Source organism: Taurulus bubalis (assembly GCF_910589615.1).
Source record: "Taurulus bubalis genome assembly, chromosome: 7".
NCBI classification, from domain to species: Eukaryota; Metazoa; Chordata; class Actinopteri; order Perciformes; family Cottidae; genus Taurulus; species Taurulus bubalis.
The window spans coordinates 1939046-1965167 of record NC_136595.1 but is presented as its reverse complement, the minus strand read 5'-3'; the positions used below and the strand labels follow the sequence as shown (position 1 = coordinate 1965167).

Genomic DNA, 26122 nt, shown 5'->3' with positions numbered 1-26122 from the left:
TGAAACTGGCAACACCATTTCAGTTAGATTCACGCTGTGCAGCTATACGTATAACCATCTGATACTAGCGCAGAGTTAAGCATCTAGCAGACTATCCCTACGAACGCTGGTTACTGTAGTGTTCATCTTCATCGTATTCCTCATCACAGTGCGGCAGATGGTTCTCCTTAAAAGTGATCAGCAAAATCTTAAAATCAATCCTACAACGAACAGGGAGCCGTGGAGAGAGGCCGGAACTGGAGTGTTGTGATGGCGCCTGTTAAAACCAGTAAGGAGCCTAAAAAGATTAACAAAAGCAAACAAAACAAAGAGAAATAATACAGTGCAGACATCACTTTCACCAAACAATTTTCATTAAATAAAGATGCTTCTTGAAAATACACACATATTGATATTGTGAATGACTGTGGTAGCAGACAGTAGCCTTTTTACATTCATAGCTAGGTTTAAATAAACACACAGCCTCCAGATCTAGTTTTGATTTTGCACATTTACCCTAGATTAATATAAATATGTTTGGCGATCTAACAAGAGGTAAATATTCACAATGTTGTATACAAATGTTCATATCCTCTTGACTCTAAATGACCATAACTTACTAAATGAACATCATGCTGTATTGAAGAAGACTTGAAACTAGAGATTGAGACATAAACTCATGTTTACAATGTTTACTGAGGGAATAATCAAGAGAGAAGTAGAGTCATTTATATAGACTTCTATACAACCAGAGGAGTCACCCCCTGGTGGTCAGGAGAGAGAATGCAGCGTTAACACATGAAGCATATACTTCTATACAACCAGAGGAGTCGCCCCCTGGTGGTCAGGAGAGAGAATGCAGCTTTAACACATTAAGTATATACTTCTATACAACCAGAGGAGTCACCCCCTGGTGGTCAGGAGAGAGAATGCAGCTTTAGCACATCAAGCATAGACTTCTATACAACCAGAGGAGTCGCCCCCTGGTGGTCAGGAGAGAGAATGCAGCTTTAACACATGACGCATAGACTTCTATACAACCAGAGGAGTCGCCAATGATGGTCAGGAGAGAGAATGCATTCACTTTTCAGAAACTGGAGGTTGCTGCTTGGTTGGTCGACACTCCAGACAACCAAAAGTATACCAGCAGTGAACCACTAACGTGTACCAAAGAAATGTATATATTATATTATTATACACACACACCTGTATGCGTTCCCCCAAAGCAAGACAAAAGTGTCATCAATATTCTCCAGAATAAAAGCACATTAGTAAAGAGGAGATAATAATAATAATAATAATAATAATAATAATAATAATAATAATAATAATAATAATAATATATAGCTATATAAACATTCCCTTTCTAGTCCACGTACAGTAGTTATGTGAGGTAAACGTCAGAGCACGCTGTGGAGAGGAACAGGAAGTGGGAGTCGGGCATCACCTGATCGTCTCGGCGCTACACAGGAAGTCGGTTAGCTAATTCAACATGGCTGCCGTCTGCGAATAGAGGAGGAGTAGAATAAGTGACATGATATAGTCCGGCTCGCTCCCTCTCCAGGACAGTTGACTCGGTTCCGCGCGTTAGCTGGTGTCGACATGGCCCAATGCGTACAGTCCGTGCAGGAGTTCGTCCAGGACTCGTTCGTCCCGATGGTGGCCGTCCTGTGTAGCGAAGAAGCGGAGCGGGTGACTCGCAAGAACAACCTGAATTTCGCTGAGCTGCTGCGGCCTTTCTGCAGACTGACGTCCGAAGGTAAGCTCAGCTGGTCACGGGACGCCGGGCCGTCGGGAGTCTCCGGCGGCCACGCAGCGGAGCCTCGGGCGGGCAGCTAGCGTCGTTAGCATGCTAACTAGCAGACTGGCGGCTTGTGTGCGTAGAGCAGCGGGGAGAGGAAGGCTGCCTCCCGGGGTTACGGGTTAACAGGCGACCGTGTCAACTGGCGACTTTTCAGCCGAACGCGTCCGTTGTTGTCGTAGTTACGACAGCCGGATATTGAGAAAGCCGCTTTAATTTGTTTTTAACACACTGTCAAACCCTCTCACATACATACTATTATATATTATATGCGGCATTCACGAGGGCAGCTACGTGTTTGCTTCCTATTTTCAAACGGCTGTCTGTAACTACGACAACAACGGACGCGTTCGGACGAAAAGCCGCCAGTTGACACGGTCGCTTATTAAACCGTAACACCGGTAGTCCCATGTTGTCACTGTCAGGCCGATGGCCTCCCTCCACAGCTCTTGTTTGTTTAGAGGGGACGGCTTTAACATACTATAGAGGCCAGTTCACGTCTAAAGGAGACCGTTTATAACCACAAAGAGAGGAATGCATAACGCCCAAAATGATAATAGTCGCTTGTGTCAATTAGTCCTTCCTAAGCCACGCCCCTTTTCTGTGCTCCAATGAGAGTTGAGTAAACACAACCTGGTAGACTTTAGCCGCTTCCTGCTCTACTTGGATCAAAGGTAGCATGGCTATAAGTCACACTGTGGTGGGCACGGACACATGACATTGTATGGAGTCACATGTTAAGTTAGCTCAGTTGTTCTCAAACCTTTTTCTGTCACGGCCCACTCTGGAGGAAGAACAATGTTCGCGCCCCAAAACAATGGTAACAAAATGGTCCAACTTCTTGTGACTCCTCCATCCGTGCTTTTTCAAATAACAGAATAAAGAAAATTGAAATCCCTTTCAAGTAAACCAGATTGCTCCATCAGACAACAACTAACTAACTAACTCACTTTGTTAGAACAATGCAAATAAAGTTCTCTCTGTGCAAAAACTAACTAATATTTGGCACAAAAGAAAAACTATTGTGGCTGCAAATAACCTGTTTTGCACTGAATATATTTTCAAGATAATAACAACAACGTTGGTGGCTGCAGTGAGCTGTTTTCCTCTACATATATTATTAAAACGGGGTTGCAGGCTTCATACGGTCGCTTTCAATTCATGCTCAATGTTGAGCTGAGATCTGTTTTCTGTTTTGAGAGACGCAACAGCAGAAAAGACCTCAGGGAGGCTTTTAGCAAAACGCCAAGAATCGGCGAGTCGGGCATTCGTAACCTGTTAACGGCGTAATGTAAACATTCGCACCCCACAGTTTGAGAACCACTGAGTTAGCTAATGTTAGCAAAATGCTATCTAACACAACTCGTCCAAGTAAAAAAAAAACATACACATGTTACTCTGATACCAAATGGTGGAGAGCCAGTACACGAATACTGCCATCCCAAATGCTACATAAATAAACCTGTTCTACATCCTTTAGATATACTCACTCAGAGTGAAACCTAGCCTTGTATAGATGAACACAAAGCTGATATCGTAGCCAGATTCTTTGACGGCTCTCTGTCTCTTTCTTGCTTTAGTTTTTAGAGCAGTGAGGCGCTAAATGCTAAGCTCACATATGTTGTGGAAAACGGGAGCAAGGTTGAAATGCCTCCGTTTGTCAGGATTAGTGGCCATAAATAAAAGTCCCATATTGGATCAGCTGAGTTTCAACCTCAGGCTCCTTTTTAATGAGTTTCTATGGCTCCTGTAAAGTCATGTCCTTTCATAAAGATGTGAGCTAATGGGTCCATAACAGTCAAATGATTTGCTATAGCTTGAGGGGAAATTAAAGGATAACTTCTCCTCAAGAGTTTTCAAATGTTTTCCAGTTCTCTCACAACGCAGCAGTGTGGAGAGGCTCTTTCCAGACATTGTCGCCAGAGGGAGATCTTTGACCTGAATGAGCTTTTTTGTCTGTTTGTGATATGACGTGTAGTGTTGAAGCGCTTTGAGTGGTCAAAAGTACAGAACATTTACCATTCAAATGTTGATAAATGTCCACCATAGAAGTAGAACGGCTACTCTCTTCCGTGGTCTTTAGACTGTAGTTATGGTGACGACGCATTTCAGTGTTGCAGCTCAGTGGGACGAGACCTCAGTTAGTCCGGCACATGTTGAAGGCTGGTTTCGTTTAGACGGACGTTGGCATGCTTACTAGGATGGGACTCAAAAAAATGTCCATCTGTTGTTGTTGTTTTTTAGCAATATCTTGCCCAAAAGGACATTTTCTCTGACGGCATCTCCATCCACAAAATGCACACTGCCCAAGAGTTGAGCATGTTCACTTATGTTGGTAGACTCAAGTTTCTATGCAAGTTTCCATCTGGTAAGCACACATATCATCAATACCTCCGTCAGGTGTGCTATCCAAGAGGGGAACTTTAGCCATTTCTTTCACAGCGTCTGGGCCTAGAATCTTGTTCTCAATGGCCTCTTTTGGACGAGGAAATGTGTCTCTGCCACGGCGTGTGCTGGATTTTGACTTCAGCTAGACGGTGGCCAGATATGAGCGTCCCAAAAGACTTCCGCTGGCTATAGCCGTGGCACTGTTGGATGTTTCTCCCCTCATTCTAGACACAACAGAGTTGGTGCAGCAGGATCTCCGATGAAAGAAAATCCAGATGACAGATGACAAAAGTTGGCTTTTGTCTGGAATGATGTTAATCAGCAGCATGTCCAGGTTTAAAAAAAAATTCCGAAGACATACCTGACAATTTCTCGATGGGGCCTTTTGCATGTCTAACACCTTTTGTCACCTGAAGGCCACCGTAGCTTGTCTCCACACTTGGAAGGGAGGGCTGTGTGCGGAGGTTGTGCAACTGTTGATCGGGAAAAAGTTTGAACTTGCAGTTGAAGAAAGAAAGTATCCTTTATAAATCCCCTTGGGGAAATTCTTCTCTGCATTTGACCCATCCCTGGATGGGGGGCAGTGGGCAGCCCTGAGGGGCGCCCGGGGAGCAGTTAGGGGTTGGGTGTTTTGCTCAGGGACACTTCGATATGTGCGCTATGGGGTGACTGGGGATCGAGCCGGCTACTTTGTGGTTTCGGGACGACCACTCATCCCCCTGAGCTACAGCCGCCCCGCTTGCTTCTAAAACAATGATCTTTCGTTCGAGGGAAATGCACACGACAAACACATGTCTTTAAAAACAGTTTGTAGACGCCAGTAAATGCATGTCTCTCTTCTTCTCCAGGTCACATCCGGGACCCCAATAACCAGGTGCAGGTTGTGAAAAACCTGCGCATCTGTGTCAACAATGTGGTGACGAGCCCACACACGGCCTTAAGCCCCGCCCAGCGGCGCGTGCTCAATGAAGTGGTGTTGTCCTGCCAGCCACAAGAGGGCGTCGCCACCAACGTGATCACGGCAGGAGACTACGACCTCAACGTCAGTGGTAAGGATGGACCCATGCAGCACCAACAATGCACATTACAACACATTATATAGAGTCACTGGGTCAGATTAGGAGATTTATAGGGATCATTTCTCACCGTGACTCAACCGAGACGTTGGTGCCTGACCAATCACTGCTGGCCGTCTTTCACAACGAGCGTGATGTCATCAGAAAGAATTAGCAAGGAACGGACTTTCCGCTAAAGAATGTAAAAAAAAAAAGGTATCTGAAGCGATGTGTAGTCATACTGATTGGTCGAAAAAAAGCCTTAAAAGAAAGAGACAAATGACTGGACGCACAGTATGGAGGGTCAATCCTCCAGAGAGTACTTGAGGTAACTGATTATTTTAGTCGTGAAACCTCGATGTGGCTAGCTCACGCACCGCAGACGTTTACATCATCGAGCACGTGGAGGAAGGCCAAACTAATTCTAACATGCTAGACTTTGTCAGGACCCTCGACGTCCGTCGGTTCAGCGTCAAGTTTGTTTTGCAACGATCTTGCGTTTCAGAATCAGAACCATTTATTGCCATGTATGTTTTCACATGCAAGGAATTTGTCCTGGCGGGACATTTAACAATAAACATAAAACAGACTGCAATGAATGGGAGCATGAATATTTACAATTGGATCTACAGTAGAATATAAAAATGAAAGTTAAAATGAAGTGTACGGAATGTTTTTATTATCCGGCGGGGAGGAGGAGTGGCTGATGCTAGCCCTGTATTTAAAGGACAGGTTTCAGTCATTTGTCGACATTATGAGAGCATTCACACTCAGTTTTACCTCCAAATAAGAATCTGGATAGACTGTTTCCTTACCAGCTGGACATGGTGATGTCATCATGTTCACACACACACACACACACACACACACACACACACACACACACACACACACACACACACACTTTAATTTCCCTGTCATGATGTTCAAGTGTGAGAATACGGATATTCAGACAAGAACAAATAAAAAAACAAGTCTAATTGTATTCTGTTATGTATGCGATTTCAGAGAGAAGCAGACAGAATGGTCTGCGTTACACGTTTGAAGGATGTTTCCAGGATGTGAAGGTGCTCAGCAGTGAAAGCAGGTTAAAAAGATAAAGATCGTACAGATCAGTGTACAGGTGAACCAGCACATCACCTGGTGCCCCAGACAGAAGACGATGAAATGAAGGAACAGCGTTCCTTAAAAGCCGGGGACATTCAGTATACCGTCAATAGCTAGCGTAGCATAGAAGTGCTAACGCTACTTAACAATGTGCTAACGTGCTAATGTTGGTGCCACTAACATTTTAGAAACCCCTTTAAGTTGAGGAGTATCACTATCGCGCATGATTTAACCATGAAGCAGCCGCATCACGAGGACGCTCTGAAACATTGATGAGTCCACGGAGCAGAGTCACAGCCTGGGTGGCGTTGACCCGACGGCTGTAATGATAACGACAATGACCGGCCATGTGACCGTTGCCGCTACAATGCTTCTCCTCCCTGTTTTGTTTCCTTGATCACCTGTAACTTCTCATTCTGAATAAAGACACATTGAAGGAATTGGCATGTTGCTAACACTGGCCCTGGCTGTCTGCTTCCACCTATCAGATCACTCTCTTAAAGCTAGCGCCCCCTGGTACAGTGCCTGGAAAGAAACACTGTCTGAAGTCAGCGCCTCCAAGCACTACACAGGTATCCCTGCCTCCTGGCTGATGTAGATGTAGTGCTCTCAGCTTCTCTCCTTCTAGTTTCCACTAGCTGTCTCTCTGCTCTTTGTTACACTGTGGTGGCTGCTTTCTGCTATGACTTTGAAATGATAACTGGTTTTTATTGAGAAGGGGCCAGATGTATAAATGTGTATGCACAAAAGCCACGCATCCACCTTTTCCCCACACATGAAGGGGTATTTCTAAAGGAAGCATGCAAACAGACTTCAGACCAGCCGTGCACAGTTTTCTAGAGCCAGATGGAAAGATGAGGAGAATAAATACGAGGGGATCTTATAGTAGAATATAGTTGGTGTCTGTAGTGCATGTTACTCATCAGAGGCTGTGATGAGTGAGCTTCTGCTTCTAGTCGCACAGATCCCAGACCTTTTCAAAACAAAATGTTGGAATAATTTGCCCAGCAGAGTAGAAACCTGTGAATTCCAACATTCGTTCATTGACATGATCCGTGTCGTCACCTCTGTTGCCCTTCAGTGCCAGGGTCCCATGAGATGAGCGTTCTCAAGGTCACAACCCAGCAGACATTGATGCGGATGCGTCTCAGGAGAGGGAATAATGGCCGCCATCTGCCCAATGCCCAACTTGAGCTTTAGGGTGAAGGTTCTTTAGCTCTCTGTGTCCACATGTACCAGCTAAGCAGGTGCAGTCTTGGTGTCAAACGGGAACAACACCGTGACAAAGCCACTGTCACGGTGCAGTGGCTGCTTCCCTCTTTGATGCAGTGTTAGATGACCATAAACATGACCACAACGCTTGATTGATGGCTGGGCTGGAACAGTCGGTGTGTTGGAGAGCCTGAACCCGTTCAAAGATGGCCGCCACGTTCCACTTTGTATTAGTCGAGGATCAAGGTTGTCGGATCAAGAGGCTGGGCTCCGTCACTGAATGGGAGAAGTTACCAGGTAGCTGATAATTACTGATGACGCAAGCAAACACATTGCTCTCCTTCTTCACTACGGTGTTATTGATTCTGTAGTCGTGTTGCAATACTAAAATGATGACCATCAACATGTTTCGGCAGATATTGGATTCTGAAACAACCCCTTAGAAAGAAAAAAACATCAGGAAAGTAATGGAATAATAGATGATGGAACATGACATATTTTTTTCTTTTATTTCTTTGAATTAAAACAAATATTTAGACGGTCAATGCAAGGTAGAGGAGGATGAGAAGCTGTAAAACACCAGGACTGGATGACTGTACCACCGTATGCTCTTACGAGAAACTCTTCCTTTAGATCACGTTCACGTCTTTCTACCTTCACGCCACACTGCTGCTCATAACTGGTTAAGTCCTTGCAGAGATGTGTACGATCAGTACTGTGAGCTATTTAGTCGAGTAACCTCTTATCGAAATGCTCTGTTAGGCATATATATGTCTCAGGCTTTTATTGTGAAAGGTCAGAACGACAGCGTGGAGCAGCTCATGCTGTTGAGGTGTGAGCCAGACCGTTTTCCATCTTGGTTCATGCGGCGCAGCATAAGCAGAGGAACTACTCTTAACCCGTCTGCAGTCCTTTAGTGCCGTCGCTCACTTTGTGGACAAGCTGGGATTGGTTGTTTTTGCAGTGTGCAACTGAGAGAAAGCAGAAAGCGGTTGGCACACCCAGTCTGCCTGCAGCGCTGCACACTCCCTGCCCCGTCACGTCTCCTCAACGCCGACTTCCTGAAAGTCCTGCTACTAATACAATGAGCTGTAGCACCGTCTCTAAGGCAGGGTATTGTGGTGCCTCTACTAGTGGTGCAATAGACGGAGAGTGGAGAGACAGATCGTAGTGATTGCTGTTTGTTAGAGGAAATCCTCCATCTCATTCTGTCTCTGTGTTTCCAGCGACCACGCCCTGGTTTGAAGCCTACAGGGAGAACTTCCTGCAGTCGATGCCCGCCTCCGAACACGAGTTCCTCAACCACTACCTCGCCTGTATCCTTCCGCCAGCGCACACAGCGGGCCTCTGCTCGCGCTCTGGTCAGGTCTTTTCATAAGATTGCAGTCCTGGTCCAGACGGGTACTGCTCTTCCCTCTGTGAAGCTTTAGCCAAGTCTTTTGTGAATGAAATAGTTAAAAATAGTTAGACTCTTGCAGGTAAACTTGTAAAAATGTGTATCCCCTTTAAAACGTGGTTTCCAAATCTTAAATATGTCTCTGTAACATTAAATAAACACACCAACATCACATTTTCCCAACTGAGTGTCGCTCACGTCACAGAAAAACCTTGAACCATGAACCTTGAGAACACAAAATATACAGAACACATTAAAACCTTTTAAAAACCATCCCCCCCTAGGGGGCAGACTGAGCCCCTAACTGCTGTATTTGGATGTATTTAACACCATAAGTAATATACAAGTGAAATATATGGTTTGGTACATGAGAAAATTTAAACAGCATTCAAATAGCCCCATTGGGGCTATTGGGCCTCGTCTGAATGATCTCTGTTCTAAACCCTCTACCTTTTTTCTGCTTCACTTTATCAAAGTCAACCTTTACTGAGAGCTGAACCTGAAACCTTTTCATTTTCTTCTGTGTGTCATCTTCATTTACTCTTAACCAGTAACATATAGACTGATGTTTACACATCTGAACTAAATCTCACATGTGTACCTTTTTTAATAACACCCATATTATTCAGATAGTGGTTGCAGAGACACACCCTTTTTAGTTTGTATGACATTTTAGAGGAAAGGGCCTAAAAATAGGTTGGTGTTCTATTGGTTAAAGAAGGAAAGTAGATGCTCATGTTCCACCTTGATGCTTTTCAGGTGACCTTGGGTAAAAAAAAAAACAAGCAGTGCCGGGGTTCAAGATAAAATGTATATTAATATAGAACCTATTTCCAGTGCCATGTATGTGTGGTAGCTCCGCCATGGAGCCGCGTGGTTGTATGTCCTTGACGCTCTGGTCCTGCAGGCCTGCTGGTGGTGTCCTCCACTGAGACGGCCCCGGTGGAGCAGTTCCTCAAGCTCTCCCAGGAGCAGCACAGGATCCAGCACAGCGGAGACTACACCAACCCCAAGTGGTTCATCCCCAACACGCTCAAGTACTACGTCCTTCTGCACGACATGAGCGAGGGCGGCGAGCAGAGGTACTGAAGGAGCGCCACTCCGCCTCGTGTAGCGTGTTTCTCTGTTCAACGGCCATGAATGACGACATGTTGTGTCGCTCCCCTGCAGGGCAGACTCCGTGTACGAGGACATGAAGCAGAGGTACGGCCACCAGGGCTGCTACCTGTTGAAAATGAACTCGCGCACCTTATCGGCGGAAGAGGACGAACAGATCCCAGACCCCTGGAGTCAGTACCTGCACAGGAATAACCTGCAGAACCAGGTGAGCGCTGCAGCTCCACCAGAGCTCTAACAATGTAATATTATATATAATGTATGATGTGCCCTGGGTTAACGTGGTGACCTTCCTGCAGGAGGCGCTTGACGATGCAGCGGTGAGCAGTGCTGCTGAGGAGAACAACGTCGGTGCAGCTGAAGGAGACGGCCATCCCTCCACAGACAAAGGTCTGGCAATGCTACCGCTCAACATGCCACCGCACTAAACCTCTTGTGTAGACAACAGCTGTCTTCTGACTGGTCTGAGCTGGTTTTTATGCTCTATTCCAAATCATCATTTTACAACTACATGTTGTTTAACTCAGTTACTGTGAGGAATTTTGCACTGGTCTTGTTGCTGGGTCCACCAGAGTGAAGGGAGGCACACTCACAATAAATATAAATAAATATATTTTTAAATTATATATAGAATAAACATATATTTATATATTAAAACTATATAATATATATTACAAATGTATAATATATATATTTATTTATATATATATATTTAAATATTTATAATATATAAAAATATTTAATATGTTTTTCTTCTTTTATAAATATATATATTTTAATTTATTTATATACAAATAAATTAAATAAATAAAAAAAAATATATAAATAAATTTAAATAAAAAAAAAAATAGATAGAGTGAACACCAGAGGTATCCATGTCTTGAGCCTAGTTTCTCCATTTCTTCCCACCAGACGGAGCCTCCGACAGCCTGGACAGCCACCCTCTCCAGCTGGACACGGCGAGCGGCCCGGGCAGCCTGCACACCCTCAGCGCCGCCAACCCGGAGCCCAGGAAAGGGGCGAGGGATCCGGAGAGCCTGGCGGCGGGCGCAGGGAGCCACGGGGCGTGTCTGGCCCTGAACGACCACGACCACATCCGACAGTTCATCCAAGAGTTCACCTTCAGAGGCCTGCTGCCTCACATAGAGAAGAACATCCGGCAGCTCAACGACCAGGTAGCTCCACCTGTCTGTGGTGAACGTTCCCTTCCAGCTTCTCCTGTCGCCTCTGAGATGATCCACAGAGGCAGACGGTTATATCAACACCATGCAAGTCTGTCTGATCATTTTGGACAACAGCAGCTGCTTATTTACTGAAATCATACATAGTTGCAAGTTTATTTATTTCCTCCCCACTAAAAGTAATGCAAAATACAACTTTCAGGTTTTTTTGCATTCTGTTTCATTTTCTTTGTCTTTTTTGTAGGATATTTAACAAACTACTTTTAGATTTGAAAATAGATAAAATGCAAATAAAAGATTATTAGTTTTTGGTGTGGTTTGGGAGCAGTGGCGCCACCATGTGGCCACTTATATAGCCAGGGCTGTTACGGTTGTGGAAAACCTGGAAAATCATGGAATTTTAAAATGGTTATTTCCAGGCCTGGAAAAATCCCCAAAGTGTTGTAAAAGTCATGTAAATGTGTTGTATTCATGTGTTCATGTCGTTCATTTACGCTGAGTTTGAAATAATGAATATGCTTTTAAAAGAGAGACTCAGAATATAAGCAGGCATACATACAGGCATCTATATAAATGTTTATTCTTTTAATCAAACTATTGTCTCATTCATTTGTGTCATTTAAGGTTCACTGTATGCTTTGTATTCTCATTGTTAGTTTAAATACTACATTTACTCACTTTTTACTGTTTACACCCAGACTTCACTAAATGTTTGTCATGGACATTTGGTTTAAAGTCATGGAAAAGTCCTGAAACCCTTTGGTCAGAATGTGTGTGAACCCTGTATAGCACATGTTTCCCCCCAAACCGTTGCATCCAGGAATCAGAGGCTCGTGCTGAACCGTCTCACTAAAGCGTCTTCTGTCTCCACAGCTGGTCTCCAGGAAAGGTCTGAGCCGGTCTCTGTTCACCGCCACCAAGAAGTGGTTCGGTGGAGGGAAGGTTCCAGAGAAGGGCGTCAGTGAACCAAAGAGCACGTGTGGCCTTCTGTAAGCGTCTCCCTTCACATGATGGATTCATGTCCACCATGTTGTTCTGCACGCTGCTGTTTGATCTCTCTCCTCTGTGATGTCAGATATCCCCCAGAAGCCCCGGAGCTGCAGATCAGGAAGATGGCCGACCTGTGCTTCCTGGTGCAGCACTACGAGCTGGCCTACAGCTGCTACCACACGGCCAAGAAGGACTTCCTGTCGGACCAGGCCATGCTGTATGCTGCAGGGGCGCTGGTGAGAATGCAGACACACACACACACACACACACACACACACACACACACACACACACACACACACACACACACACACACACACACACACACACACACCCTACCTACGCACACGGACACCTACACACATGCACCCCCCCTACCTACACACATGCACCCCCCCTACCTACACACATGCACCCCCCCTACCTACACGCACGCACCCCTACCTACACACACACACCCCCCTACCTACACACATGCACACACACCCCCCCACCTACACACATGCACACACCCCCCCTACCTACACACATGCACCCCCCCACCTACACATATGCACTCACCCCCCCTACCTACACACACGCACCCCCCCACCTACACATATGCACTCACCCCCCCTACCTACACACATGCATGCACCCCCCCTACCTACACACATGCACGCACCCCCCCTACCTACACACACGCACCCCCCCACCTACACATATGCACTCACCCCCCCTACCTACACACACGCACGCACCCCTACCTACACACATGCACACACCCCTACCTGCACACACACACACCCTATCTACACACGCACACAACCCTACCTACACACACCGCCTACCTACAAACACACACACTCCTACACACACACACACACACACACCTACACCCCTACCTACACATACCTACCTCTCTACCTGTCCTGGTGGGGACCGTGTGTAACCCTCTGGTGTTTCCTCTGGTCCTCCTCTCCTCCTGGACCCTCTGTAGGAAATGGCTGCCGTGTCGGCCTTCCTGCAGGCTGGAGCTCCCAGACCGTACCCAGCTCACTACATGGACACCGCCATACAGACGTACAGAGACGTCTGCAAGTAGGTCCTCCTTACACCACGCTTTACCTTGTGCTAATGTGAGGTCACCTAGAGGCTCGCCAAAGTGAATCCTTCTTCCTGCACCTAAAGGTGACCTTATTATGTCTAGCTTCCTGACTTTTAGACTGTAGGGGTTTCAGCTCCAGTGATTCTCTGGGTTCATAGATACACTGAGAATAAACTCCATCTCCTGTAGTAATACATGCCTGTGCAGAGGTACCTCATACCACCTCACTTCAGAACCCAAAGTATCCCAACTAATGCGTTCTCTGCCTCCACAGGAACATGGTGCTGGCTGAGCGCTGTGCGTTACTCAGTGCTGAGATCCTCAAGAGTCAGGTCAAATACTCTGACGCTGCGACTCTCCTCATCAAGATGACCAGCGAGGTGAGCAGACCCTCATCCTTAGGATGCAGTTCCACTTCAGTGTTATTTAAAGCTAGTTTTAGGAGAACTGTCATAGATTAAAAAAACACCACCATATGCAGTTGATCTGAGTAATACTGATCTGATTTTATGCTAACGGAACAGTTGGATCTGCATTTTCATTGATCACAGTCCTTGTAACAGTAAATCCAGAGGCCGGAGTACAGTTCACCGTTCATGTCCTTTTATAAAAGTAGATTAATCATGTAAGCTTAGTGGATTCATTCTTTATTCCTCGTGTGCAGGACTCTGACCTGCGCAGTGCTCTGCTGCTGGAGCAGGCCGCCCACTGCTTCATCAACATGCGCAATCCCATGGTGCGCAAGTTCGCCTTCCACATGATCCTGGCCGGTCATCGGTTCAGCAAAGCAGGACAGGTGAGCCCTTCAACTGTGGCGGTCCAACCCAGCGCTGGTGTTCCAGCTCCATCTGAACCACTGCAAACGCTTCCCTTTCTGTTCGTGTTCAGCATCATAGAACACTGAACATGTTCTGGATGGTTGTGTGTACAGTTGATCATCGTCTGACTTGTGTCGCGGTTGCACTTGTTTGATCTGATGCACCAAATAATCAGAAAATTCTTGGGAAAAAAAAATATATTAGCAAAAAACCCACTTATTTTGACCTTAACCATGAACATAAAGCTTGAGTATGAACAAGATTCCTCCAAAAGAGTATTGTTTGGTGCCTTAACATCAACCCACAGGCTGATAGTGCCCTTTTCTTCGAAATATTAAGACCTAAAGCAACCAATAAACACAATCCAGCAAAGCATTGACATGTTATGAAGCATATTCAGTCCAAAAAAACGTGTTTTTTGGTTAAAAAATTGAAAAATGACAGAAAATAGATGAAACAGGTTGCTGTTTTCAAAGGGTTAAGAGTCATGAAGACAACATTTTGGACCAAGTTCAGCACTCCATTATGAAACCTTCGCTCCTCACCTCCTCTTCTGCTTCCTGCCGTCTCTTCCTTAGCGGAGGCACGCACTGCGCTGCTACTGCCAGGCCATGCAGGTGTACAAGGACCGGGGCTGGTCTCTGGCGGAGGACCACATCAACTTCACCATCGGCCGCCAGTCCTTCACGCTCAGCCAACCGGAGAGCGCCGTGACGGCCTTCAGGCAGATCCTCACCAACGACAGCAGGCAGACGGCCACCCAGCAGGGAGCCTTCCTCAGAGAGTACCTCTACGTGTACAAGGTAACCAGAGGGTACCTCTACGTGTACAAGGTGACCAGAGGGTACCTCTACGTGTACAAGGTAACCAGAGGGTACCTCTACGTGTACAAGGTAACCAGAGGGTACCTCTACGTGTACAAGGTAACCAGAGGGTACCTCTACGTGTACAAGGTAACCAGAGGGTACCTCTATGTGTACAAGGTAACCAGAGGGTACCTCTACGTGTACAAGGTGACCTCAGAGAGTACCTCTACGTGTACAAGGTAACCTCAGAGGGTACCTCTACGTGTACAAGGTGACCTCAGAGAGTACCTCTACGTGTACAAGGTAACCAGAGGGTACCTCTACGTGTACAAGGTGACCTCAGAGAGTACCTCTACGTGTACAAGGTAACCAGAGGGTACCTCTACGTGTACAAGGTAACCAGAGAGTACCTCTACGTGTACAAGGTAACCAGAGGGTGCCTCTACGTGTACAAGGTGACCAGAGGGTGCCTCTACGTGTACAAGGTGACCAGAGGGTGCCTCTACGTGTACAAGGTGACCAGAGGGTGCCTCTACGTGTACAAGGTAACCAGAGGGTGCCTCTACGTGTACAAGGTGACCAGAGGGTGCCTCTACGTGTACAAGGTGACCAGAGGGTGCCTCTACGTGTACAAGGTAACCAGAGGGTACCTCTACGTGTACAAGGTGACCAGAGGGTACCTCTACGTGTACAAGGTGACCAGAGGGTACCTCTACGTGTACAAGGTGACCTCAGAGAGTACGTGGCCGGAGAGGGACTACACACATGAGGGAATTCTGATTTACATCGACATGACTCCTCAGATTAGGAAAGACAGCAGAATATCTTCCAGATTTTACAGATTTACATAATAATATCAACATGTAAACGAGCCACCATTTTATCAATTAAAAGCTTTCCTATTCACTGTGTGTGTGTGTGTGTGTGTGTGTTTCAGAGTGTGGTGGAGGGAAATGAAGACGACCTCCCCCAGCTGCCTCTGCCCTGCATCCACAGCTCGGCCACAAGGGTCTACTTCGGACACGAACGCCGCTTTGCAGAAGGTAACATGAAGAGGATGTCTCCTCTCTGTCTGAGATCTCCCCTCGTCTCCTCTCTGTCTGAGATCTCTCCTTGTCTCCTCTGTCTGAGATCTCTCCTTGTCTCCTCTATCTGAGATCTCTCCTTGTCTCCTCTCTGTCTGAGATGTTTCCTCGTCTCCTCTCTGTCTGAGATCTCCCCTCGTCTCCTCTCTGTCTGAGATCTCCCCTCGTCTCCTCTCTGTCTGAGATCTCCCCTCGTCTCCTCTCTGTCTGAGATCTCCCCTCGTCTCCTCTCTGTCTGAGATCTCCCCTCGTCTCCTCTCTGTCTGAGATCTCCCCTCGTCTCCTCTCTGTCTGAGATCTCTCCTCGTCTCCTCTCTGTCTGAGATCTCTCCTCGTCTGCTCTCTGTCTGAGATCTCTCCTCTCTGTCTGAGATCTCCCCTCGTCTCCTCTCTGTCTGAGATCTCTCCTCGTCTCCTCTCTGTCTGAGATCTCTCCTCGTCTCCTCTCTGTCTGAGATCTCTCCTCGTCTGCTCTCTGTCTGAGATCTCTCCTCTCTGTCTGAGATCTCTCCTCGTCTCCTCTCTGACTGAGATCTCGTCTCCTCTCTGACTGAGATCTCGTCTTCTCTCTGACTGAGATGTCTCCTCTCTGTCTGAGATCTCTCCTTGTCTCCTCTGTCTGAGATGTCTCCTCGTCTCCTCTCTGACTGAGATCTCGTCTTCTCTCTGACTGAGATGTCTCCTCTCTGTCTGAGATCTCTCCTTGTCTCCTCTGTCTGAGATCTCTCCTTGTCTCCTCTGTCTGAGATCTCTCCTAGTCTCCTCTGTCTGAGATGTCTCCTTGTCTCCTCTCTGTCTGAGATCTCTCCTCTGTCTAAGTGTAAGAGTGACTGAGGAAATGCATATATATATTATTATATCCATTATAATGATAAATCCCTGATGTGTGCAGGCGAGAAGCAGGCAGCCACTCACGTGTCTCTGGACCAGGAGTACGACCAGGACCTGGCGCTCATGTGGTGCCACCTGGAGGAGCAGCTGGTGGCTGCAGCCAACAGGGGCGTCGTGCCAGCCGCCTTCCAGCCCACCCAGTGCTGCCTGAACAGCCAGACGGACAACCTGCGCTTCCCACTGGCGGTGGCCGAGGGTACGAGCTGCTCGACCACCTGGACCTTTACTCCCTATATGGGTGGGGATCACCAGAGGTCCCAGGACGATATCATCACGATACTGTGCTGTTATCACGACACTGTGCTGTTATCGCGATACTGTGCTGTTATCGCGACACTGTGCTGTTATCGCGATACTGTGCTGTTATCACGATACTGGGATGTTATCGCGATACTGTGCTGTTATCGCGATACTGTGCTGTTATCGCGACACTGTGCTGTTATCGCGATACTGCGATATTATCACGATTCTGCGATATATTGAGTATTGCGATTTATTTAGCTATGCAGCAGCGGCGCTACGAGTGACAGGAAGTGGGGCGACTGTGGCTCAGTGGTGAGCAGGGTCGACCTTCAACCAGAGGATCGGCAGTCCGATCCCCGGCTCCGCTAGCCCATGTCGATGTGTCCTTGAGCAAGACACTTAACCCTAAATTGCTCCGCGTATGAATGGTTGATAATCTGATGTGGTTCCTTCATGGTAGCTCCTCCCATCAGGGTGTGAATGGGTGAATGATGTCATAGTGTTAAAGCGCGTTGAGTGGTCGGAAGACTAGAAAAGCGCTGGACAAGTACAGGTCCAAGTCCAGACGTTTGATTTTAAACGTGGACGGCGCATTTCTAGTTTCTAATTTCCATTTTTGTTTTGACCAACTTCCTACCGTCACGCTGACCCGGGACCTCTGCTGACCGCACCAGAACAACACAGCACCATCTAGTGGGCTGAAAAAGCAATTCATTGTATTATTCTAGGACCAAAAAGTTTATAATTTATATAATAAAACATAGATACCTGGCTTACGTGTATCGATACAATATTGGCACGCAAAATATCGCGATGCTATGCTGCTGTGTCGATGTTTTTTTGGGTGTTCGGACGTACGGACGCTTGCCGACCGATCAGGAGTCACGATCTTCTCTTTCCCAGCGTTTCCTTGCCAGTACACCATCTTTCTGTCCCCACAGAGCCCATCATAGTGGAGCTGTCGTTCAGGAACCCTCTGAAGGTTCCTCTGGCTCTGTCCAACCTCTCGCTGCTCTGGAGGTTCACCGCCGAGGGGGCGACTCCATCCGAGGAGAAGACGGAGGAAGAGTCGGCAGGAGAGGCCGTCACCAACGAGGAGACGCTACCTGAAGGGGTGAGCTGCCACCGTCGCATGGAGGCTGTGAAAACCAGAAGCTACGGTTCCCACGGTCTCTTCAATGTCCGTTTCCTTGTTGCAGACAACGCAGAGAGACGACGTCGTCACCACAGAGATCATCCAGGAGTTTCTAATGGGACCAGAGGAGACCAAACTGGTAAGGGCTCTGAGAGATCAGTGCAGAGACAGGGGTGTGTGTGTGTGTGTGTGTGTGTGTGTGTGTGTGTGTGTGTGTGTGTGTGTGTGTGTGTGTGTGTGTGTGTGTGTGTGTGTGTGATGGAGTGGAGACAAAGAAAGCATCAGCCTGATGTATCCCAGCTCAGCAGCATCTTCATGTTCAATAAGCTCACTATTTGACTGAGAATGACTGAGAAGGTCAGAAATCTGATTTAGTTTCTACCCTGAGTTTATTTGAGAAGAATAGCGTTCTTATATAAAGTGCAGGGTCGGTGATCTTCTTCAAAAACGTTTTCTATTTGATGAAATTCTCCTTGTATCCACACAGCAATCAATGAATCAAATGCTCTGAGAACAAAATCCACTATCTGTGGATTCTCAGGACTGTAATAAGCCTAATCATTACATTTAGCCTGATTGTAATGATTAGACGCACTGTCTGTCTCCATGCCTGTCTGTCTGTCTGTCTGTCTGTCTCCCTGTCTGTGTCTCCCTGTCTGTGTCTCCATGTCTGTCTGTCTGTCTCCCTGTCTGTCTGTCTCCCTGTCTGTCTGTCTGTCTGTCTGTCTCCCTGTCTGTCTGTCTGTCTCCCTGTCTGTCTCCCTGTCTGTCTCCCTGTCTGTCTGTCTGTCTGTCTGTCTGTCTGTCTCCCTGTCTGTCTGTCTGTCTGTCTGTCTCCCTGTCTGTCTGTCTGTCTCCCTGTCTGTCTGTCTGTCTCCCTGTCTCTGTCTGTCTGTCTCCCTGTCTCTGTCTGTCTGTCTGTCTCCCTGTCTGTCTGTGTCTGCCTGTCTGTCTGTCTGTCTCCATGCCTGTCTGTCTGTCTGTCTGTCTGTCTCCCTGTCTGTCTCCCTGACTCTGTCTGTCTGCCTGCACATGCTCCATGTAATAGAGCCACATAGAAACCAGATTACATGGCCAACACATTGCTCTCTCCAGGAGAAATGCAGCAGGTCTGAGACGCCTCACCCTGAACCAGGTTTCTTCTAGACAAGACTTTTAGGGATGCGGTTCCTGCAGAAAGCTGATCCTAAAGCCGTGCATGTGCATGCAGTGACTGTGTGCTCAGGCTACCAGGCCTGTTGAAGGGATGTTTATATTTAAAATGCATAAAGACCATTCAAATGTCTGTGAAGAGTCTTTTAAATAGCCAACACGTACTACTTGGGGCTGTTCCTCATCATCATGTGATACCGGAGACTGATTAACCTCCAGTCGTTTGCCGCTATCAGTCACTGTGACCTTTGACCCCAGGCTCGACTCCGGCTGCTGCCCCACAGAACCGGCCAGCTGAACATCGTGGGTGTGGTGTACAACCTGGCGGCCGCCTCCTCTGCAGAGCCGGCGCCCAGCTCTGAAGGTACAGACTTTACCTTGTTTAGTATGGCGTCTTGTGTCGCGTCACCATGTTTGGGAGGAAACCGTTTCTCTGCTCCGGTCCACAGGCCAGCCGGCGCTGGAGCCCATGGTGGTTCGGGGCAGACAGGACCTGAAGATCCAGGGTCCCCGCCTGAACCAGACCAAAGAGGAGAAGATGCTGGTTCAACACGGTCAGGATCGGAGACTGGAGCCCATCATAACTCCACCCATGCCCCTAATGGAGGTACGCTGACACACGCATCCCGTTTTATTGCCCCTGAACCAGGATTGCTATTTATTTATTTAAACCTTTATTTAACCAGGAGAGCCCCATTGAGATTAAACATCTCTTTTTGGAGGGAGACCTGACCAAGACAGGCAGCAGCATAAGAAACACATAGTTACAGACAGAAAACACAAGTTAAAAGAGACTAAAAGCTAAGAGACAGTCAATTTAAGAAACATTTACATTTTTGGGAACCTGCCTCTTTCATTCTAGTTTTAAAAGCAGTCAGTGGTATTGGTTCTCTGATTATCGTAAACTAACATAAGCAGTGAAAAAACTGCCAGTTATTGTCACTTTGTCCCATTTTCATCCTCACAATGTAACAGGGAATAACAGGGAAGAAAGATATGTAGAGCGCAGAGTATTAATTCAGGAGATTGTGTGTGTGTGTGTGTGTGTGTGTCAGGTCTTCTTCCTGCAGTTCCCCACGGCTCTGCTGTGCGGTGAGATCAGGAAGGCCTACGTGGAGTTCTGTAACGTCAGCGGCGTCGCCCTGCGCGGCCTGCGGGTGGCGTCCACGCACCCGGACTTCTTCACGTTTGGCAGCCAGACGGCGACGCCCCTCACGCCCGTCAGCCCGACCTCGGCCGAGAACTGCTCGGCCTACAAGACCACGGCCACGGCCCGCCGGCCGGGCTCGGTGGCGTCCGAGACGCTGGTGTCGGCGGAGGACTTCAGCCAGCCGGCCGGAGCGATGGCCATCCCGATAGAGGGCAGCGCGCTGCAGCCGGGCGAGTCCACCCAGCTGCCGCTCTGGCTCAGGGGACCGGACCAGGAGGGCGTCCATGAGATCCACTTCCTGTTCTACTACGAGAGCACGGAGAAGGGCCTCAAGATCAGGTGACACGGGCTGCTTATGGTTAGCCAATTCCCTTCGTTTACTTCAATCCTACCTGAGGTCTCTTCACCATCGCTGCACTAACGTCTGTCTGTCTGTCTGCCTGCCTGTCTGTCTGTCTGTCTGTCTGTCTGTCTGTCTGTCTGTCTGTCTCTCTGCCTCTCTGTCTGTCTGTCTGTCTGTCTGTCTGTCTGTCTGTCTGTCTGCCTCTCTGTCTGTCTCTCTGCCTCTCTGTCTGTCTCTCTGCCTGTCTGAAGTCATCGGGTGTTGCGCCACACGGTGTTCATCTGTGCCAGCCGCTCTCTGAGCGTTCAGGCGTCGGCGTGCCGCAGCAGCGTCCCCCCGCATCACGGCGTGGACGACAAAGGCAGCGGCGGAACGCTGGTCTTCGTGGACGTGGAGAACATCAATACGGTGAGATTACCCAGCATGCAACCCTTCACAGTCTGCAGCTCGTTGAGCGTGGTTGTAATCCTCCTCCTCCGGCCCCAGAGTGAACCCGCCGTGCGAGAGTTCCACATCATCCAGGTGTCCAGCAGCAGTCGGCACTGGCGCCTCCACAAGTGTATCAACCCGGCCAACGACAAAGGTTTGTCCTTTTATTGTCTCTGCTGAAGCAGCGTGAGGTTTAATGCCACCTGAAGGCTCCCTCTGCCCCTTGAGCAAGGCACTTCAGCCCAGGATGTCACAGCTTCTCTGTCTCCTTTCCTCCCAGACTGTAAACTCACCAGCAGAGAAAGAGCCAAGCTGTGTTTCAGAGCCACTCGATGCAAGCCCCACCAGGGTACCATAAATACATAGAAATACATACAAAAATATCACTAGCTTCGGTTAGGAGCTGATTTGTCTGTTTTGTCTCCAGCTGCCTCGACTGCCGTAGAGAAATACACCTTTGCAGACCTGAATCTGGGAAACGAACGGGTAAACAAATACAAAGATAAACGTCGTCGTCAGTTTAATTATTTATTTGTATAGGCCTGTCACGATAACTACGTATGTTTGACCAAACATCCCACAAATAACTGTGATAAACAATATTATTGTCATTCTATGCCATTGATATAGTGAAGAACACACTTTCAAAGAGCAATGAACTTTTAATTCTTAGTGAAAACAAGTCAACTATTCTAAATAAATGAAACCTAGAGTATAACTACTCAGCCAGAGCAATAAATGCAATAGACTGAAGCTGTTTATTCTGGCACGTTTTTATGTGAACAATGAGAAATATACATTTTCTAAATAATGTGTGAACAAAGGATATACACATATAACTTGACTTGGTTTATTATAAATAAATAAGTATATTTACAAAAAGTATTGAATGCAAAAATACCTCATATCTCATTATTCTAAGTTTTTTGAGTTGAAAACATCTGTGACTACATTCAGACACATCAAGCATTTGACTCTCCTTCCAGATATGTAATGTCCTCTGAATGTTCTCAGAGCAGTTGTGGCTCTTTTGCAGATCCTCAGCGCCTCCACTCCCTGTGGAGACTTCTTCTTCCGCGGCTGCCGGCCCCCTGCGGCTCCTCGGGTGGAGCCCACGTCCTCCAGGACGCCGGCCGGCAGCCGCAGCCAGACGGCCGACCTCGGCAGCATCGTCAGGAAGTGCAACGAGCTGGACCTCAACATCATCGTCATCTGGAAGGTACGGCCGCAGAGCGCCCGGTGTGTAGCAGCAGTGTGTATTGTGTGTATTGTGTGTCCCGTGTGAGACGGAATGAATGTTCATGTTCTGTTCAGGACGTCGTCTCTTGAGACTCAAACAGGATTCCTGTCATGTTTATCATTCTGCTCATGTATACAGATGTTGCCCGTCTGTGAGGAATCCCAAGGTGTTTATATTTTGTTCTCAGCTTAAGTGTGTGTGTGTGTGTGTGTGTGTGTGTGTGTGTGTGTGTGTGTGTGTGTGTGTGTCTAGGCGTATGTGGTGGAGGACAACAAACAGCTGATCCTAGAGGGCCAGCTCCATGTGGCGCTGCAGACCATCGGCAAAGAGGCCAGTTCTCTGACTCCCAAAGAGGTACACACACACACACACACACGCACACACACACACACACACACACACACACACACACACACACAGTTCTATACAACATGTGTTATAGAATGTATGAGAGAGATGTCACTCAAAAGTTTCACAATAAAAGCTCCGTCAGGACACAAAGGATTCTGTCCAATGGGCTTTTAATCTGAAAGGGATACAGGAAGTGTTGAGCTTGTAGTAAAGAAGTTGACCGGGCAAAACGAGAGCAGATCAAACATGTGACCACATATTGTTATTAAACAGGATTATAAACACATGATGTCTCTAATGTAAGCTTCAAATAGACCTGGGTTCTGTGGGGTGTGAACCGTGTTTGGTGTCATTTATAAACTGATTGGATGAGGTGTGTGTGTGTGTGTGTGTGTGTTGCAGGAAGCCCAGGAGATGGTGCTGCTCAAGTTTAAATCAGAGCTTCCTGCTCCTGTGGCCCCGCCCTCTGCAGAGCTGTCCCAACTCATCAAGACCAACCTGCACTACCCCGAGACCTACACACACACCTTTGTCCAGGAGAGGTGAGGCTGTGTGTGTGAGCGAGAAGTGTGTGTGAGAGAAATGTGTCCTGTGCAGTACATACTTGTGACCTGCAGGGCTGTAGCTCCATGAGGTTGTTGGTGAAGCTGCTTCGCTTCTCTAGTGTGTGTGTGATGGAGGTTGTTAGCTCTTCTCTCTCCTCTAGTGTGTGTGTGTGTGATGGAGGTTGTTAGCTCTTCTCCTCTATCTAGTGTGTGTGTGATGGAGGTTGTTAGCTCTCCTCTAGTGTGTGTGTGATGGAGGTTGTTAGCTCTTCTCTAGTGTGTGTGTGATGGAGGTTGTTAGCTCTTCTCTCTCCTCTAGTGTGTGTGATGGAGGTTGTTAGCTCTCCTCTAGTGTGTGTGTGATGGAGGTTGTTAGCTCTTCTCCTCTAGTGTGTGTGTGATGGAGGTTGTTAGCTCTTCTCCTCTAGTGTGTGTGTGATGGAGGTTGTTAGCTCTTCTCCTCTAGTGTGTGTGATGGAGGTTGTTAGCTCTTCTCTCTCCTCTAGTGTGTGTGTGTGTGTGATGGAGGTTGTTAGCTCTTCTCTCTCCTCTAGTGTGTGTGTGATGGAGGTTGTTAGCTCTTCTCCTCTGTCCTCTAGTGTGTGTGTGTGTGTGTGTGTGTGTGTGTGTGTGTGTGTGTGTGTGTGTGTGTGTGTGTGTGTGTGTGTGTGTGTGTGTGTGTGATGGAGGTTGTTAGCTCTTCTCCTCTCTCCTCTTGTGTGTGTGTGTGTGTGTGATGGAGGTTGTTTTCTCTCCTCCAGTCTCTGTGTGGTTCCGGTCACGTTGACTCTGTCTAACTGCTCCTCGGCTCCAGTGGACGTCCTCATCGACTTGAGGCACAAAAGCAGCAGGTACGTGTCTTTGTAGATGAGATGAGATGAGGTGTGTGTGTGTGTGTGTGTGTGTGTGTGTGTGTGTGCAGGACATTCAGAAAGGTTACAGACCCATTCACAGGGTTCTTACGGTCATGGAATTTTAAAATGGTTATTTCCAGGCCTGGAAAAGTCCTTGAAGAAAAATAAAATAAAATCCCAAAGGTTTAGTAAAAGTCATGTAAATGTGTTATATTCATGTGTTCATGACGTTCATTTACGCTGAGTTTGAAATAATGAATATGCTTTTAAAAGAAAGACTCAAAATATAAGCAGGCATCTATATAAATGTTTATTCTTTTAATCAAACTATTGTCTCATTCATTTGTCATTTAAGGTTTACTGTATGCTTTGTAATCTCATTGTTAGTTTAAATACTACATTTACTCACTTTTTAAATACCATGTGACAGTGGTCCAGTCTCCTGATCCTCTCCTGCTTCTTGCAGCCCTGAGTCCGTGGAGCTGCACAGCTCCTTCACCTGGGTGGGTCAGACCCAGTACAAGCTGCAGCTGGCGGCCCGGGAGCTTCTGTGTGTGACCCTGAGGGCCTGCTTCCTCCAGGCCGGCGTCTACAACCTCAACACGCCGCGGGTGTTCGCCAAGCCGGCCGCGCAGGGCGCCGCCTGCGAGACGAGCCAGCAGGCGGCCAGCCCCGCCCTCATCATCATCACCGGCGCCTGAGCCGGGTCTTCTTCCTGGTGCCGCACGGCGGGGCGCGGACACGTTGCACCGCCTCACGAAACAGAGCGGTTTATTGAACGGCTCAGAGCGACGAGCTCAACTGATTCAGTTTCTTCCGCCACACGTCAAGGAGTCCTCGCATGTTGCGTTCTCTGAGCGAGGCCCTCTCGTCAACACACAGGTCCACTGTCTCCACCCGCCCGCTCCACTGTCTCCACCCGCCCGCTCCACTGTCTCCACCCGCCCGCTCCACTGTCTCCACCCGCCCGCCGCCAGCATCTCAAACGCACCCTGGAGTTTGGAAGCTAACGAAAGCTCGGCAGACACAGGCTGGGGTTGACACTGTGTGTGTCTGTGTGTGTGTGTGTCTGTGTGTGTGGGGGGACAAGAGGGCTCGCCTCACTGGATGCATCGCTGTGCGTCCGGACCGACGCAACGACTCCAACCTGCAAACATACAGAACTCTGGAGGAACCGCGTGTGTGAAGTTCCTGATGGACCGAGCTGAAGTTTTAAATTCTTTTAACGAGAGCTGTTTACACCCTGAATGTTTCCTCACCCCTCCATCTGCCCTCACCCCTCCATCTGCCCTCACCCTCTGTGATGTCCCTCCGTGTGTCGGCCCCTCCATCCTGTGTATTTAACCTGTTGTGATCGAGCTCTTGTATGCATTGACTTGACAGCTTTTCTGAAAATGATGTATTATATTTATATAACAAATTGGTTGTAAATAGAAAATAAAAATGTAACTAATGAAACTGTAAGTACTGTGAGAGTCTGGTATGTTTACTTTAAGGGGAAATAGTTTGTCACAGCAACACTATCAGGAATGCAAAATACTATGTATATACATACACAACAGTAGGGCGTATTAATTAATTCAGGAAATGAAGGAGATTCTGCATTTCATTACATTTAGCAGACTCTTTTATCCAAAGCGACCTCATGTTTGCTCTCTACACCGTAGACTCCGCTACAGGAGCAATTCGGGGTTCAGTGTCTCAAGCACACATCGACATGGACTAGCGGAGCCGGGGCTCGAACCACCGATCCTCTGATTGGAAGTCG

At 47.6% G+C, this 26122-nt stretch overlaps 1 protein-coding gene across 1 annotated transcript; it reads left to right on the top strand.

The window, feature by feature from the left end:
• Positions 1–1499: 1499 nt before the first annotated feature.
• trappc8 (trafficking protein particle complex subunit 8) lies at positions 1500–25764 on the top strand. Its single transcript, XM_079220662.1, has 30 exons — positions 1500–1738; positions 5017–5217; positions 6819–6902; positions 8769–8858; positions 9846–10020; positions 10109–10262; positions 10354–10444; positions 10967–11229; positions 12109–12224; positions 12311–12461; positions 13205–13305; positions 13587–13692; positions 13977–14108; positions 14709–14933; positions 15874–15979; positions 16914–17108; positions 18097–18269; positions 18355–18429; positions 19701–19806; positions 19892–20049; positions 20498–20931; positions 21187–21343; positions 21422–21518; positions 21645–21713; positions 21792–21850; positions 22401–22583; positions 22857–22958; positions 23358–23497; positions 24262–24351; positions 24821–25764. The coding sequence occupies exons 1-30, from the start codon at positions 1582–1584 to the stop codon at positions 25053–25055; spliced, it is 4425 nt and encodes a 1474-aa protein (XP_079076788.1). The 5' UTR covers positions 1500–1581; the 3' UTR covers positions 25056–25764.
• The last annotated feature ends 358 nt before the right edge of the window (positions 25765–26122 follow it).

Excerpts from the sequence above, each read along its gene's own strand:
- trappc8 (XM_079220662.1), top strand. The coding sequence starts at position 1,582 with ATGGCCCAATGCGTACAGTCCGTGCAGGAGTTCGTCCAGGACTCGTTC. Across the intron at positions 14,934-15,873 it reads AGTACCTCTACGTGTACAAG|AGTGTGGTGGAGGGAAATGA; the intron begins GTAACCAGAGGG and ends TGTGTGTTTCAG. Across the intron at positions 21,344-21,421 it reads ACGTGGAGAACATCAATACG|AGTGAACCCGCCGTGCGAGA; the intron begins GTGAGATTACCC and ends CTCCGGCCCCAG.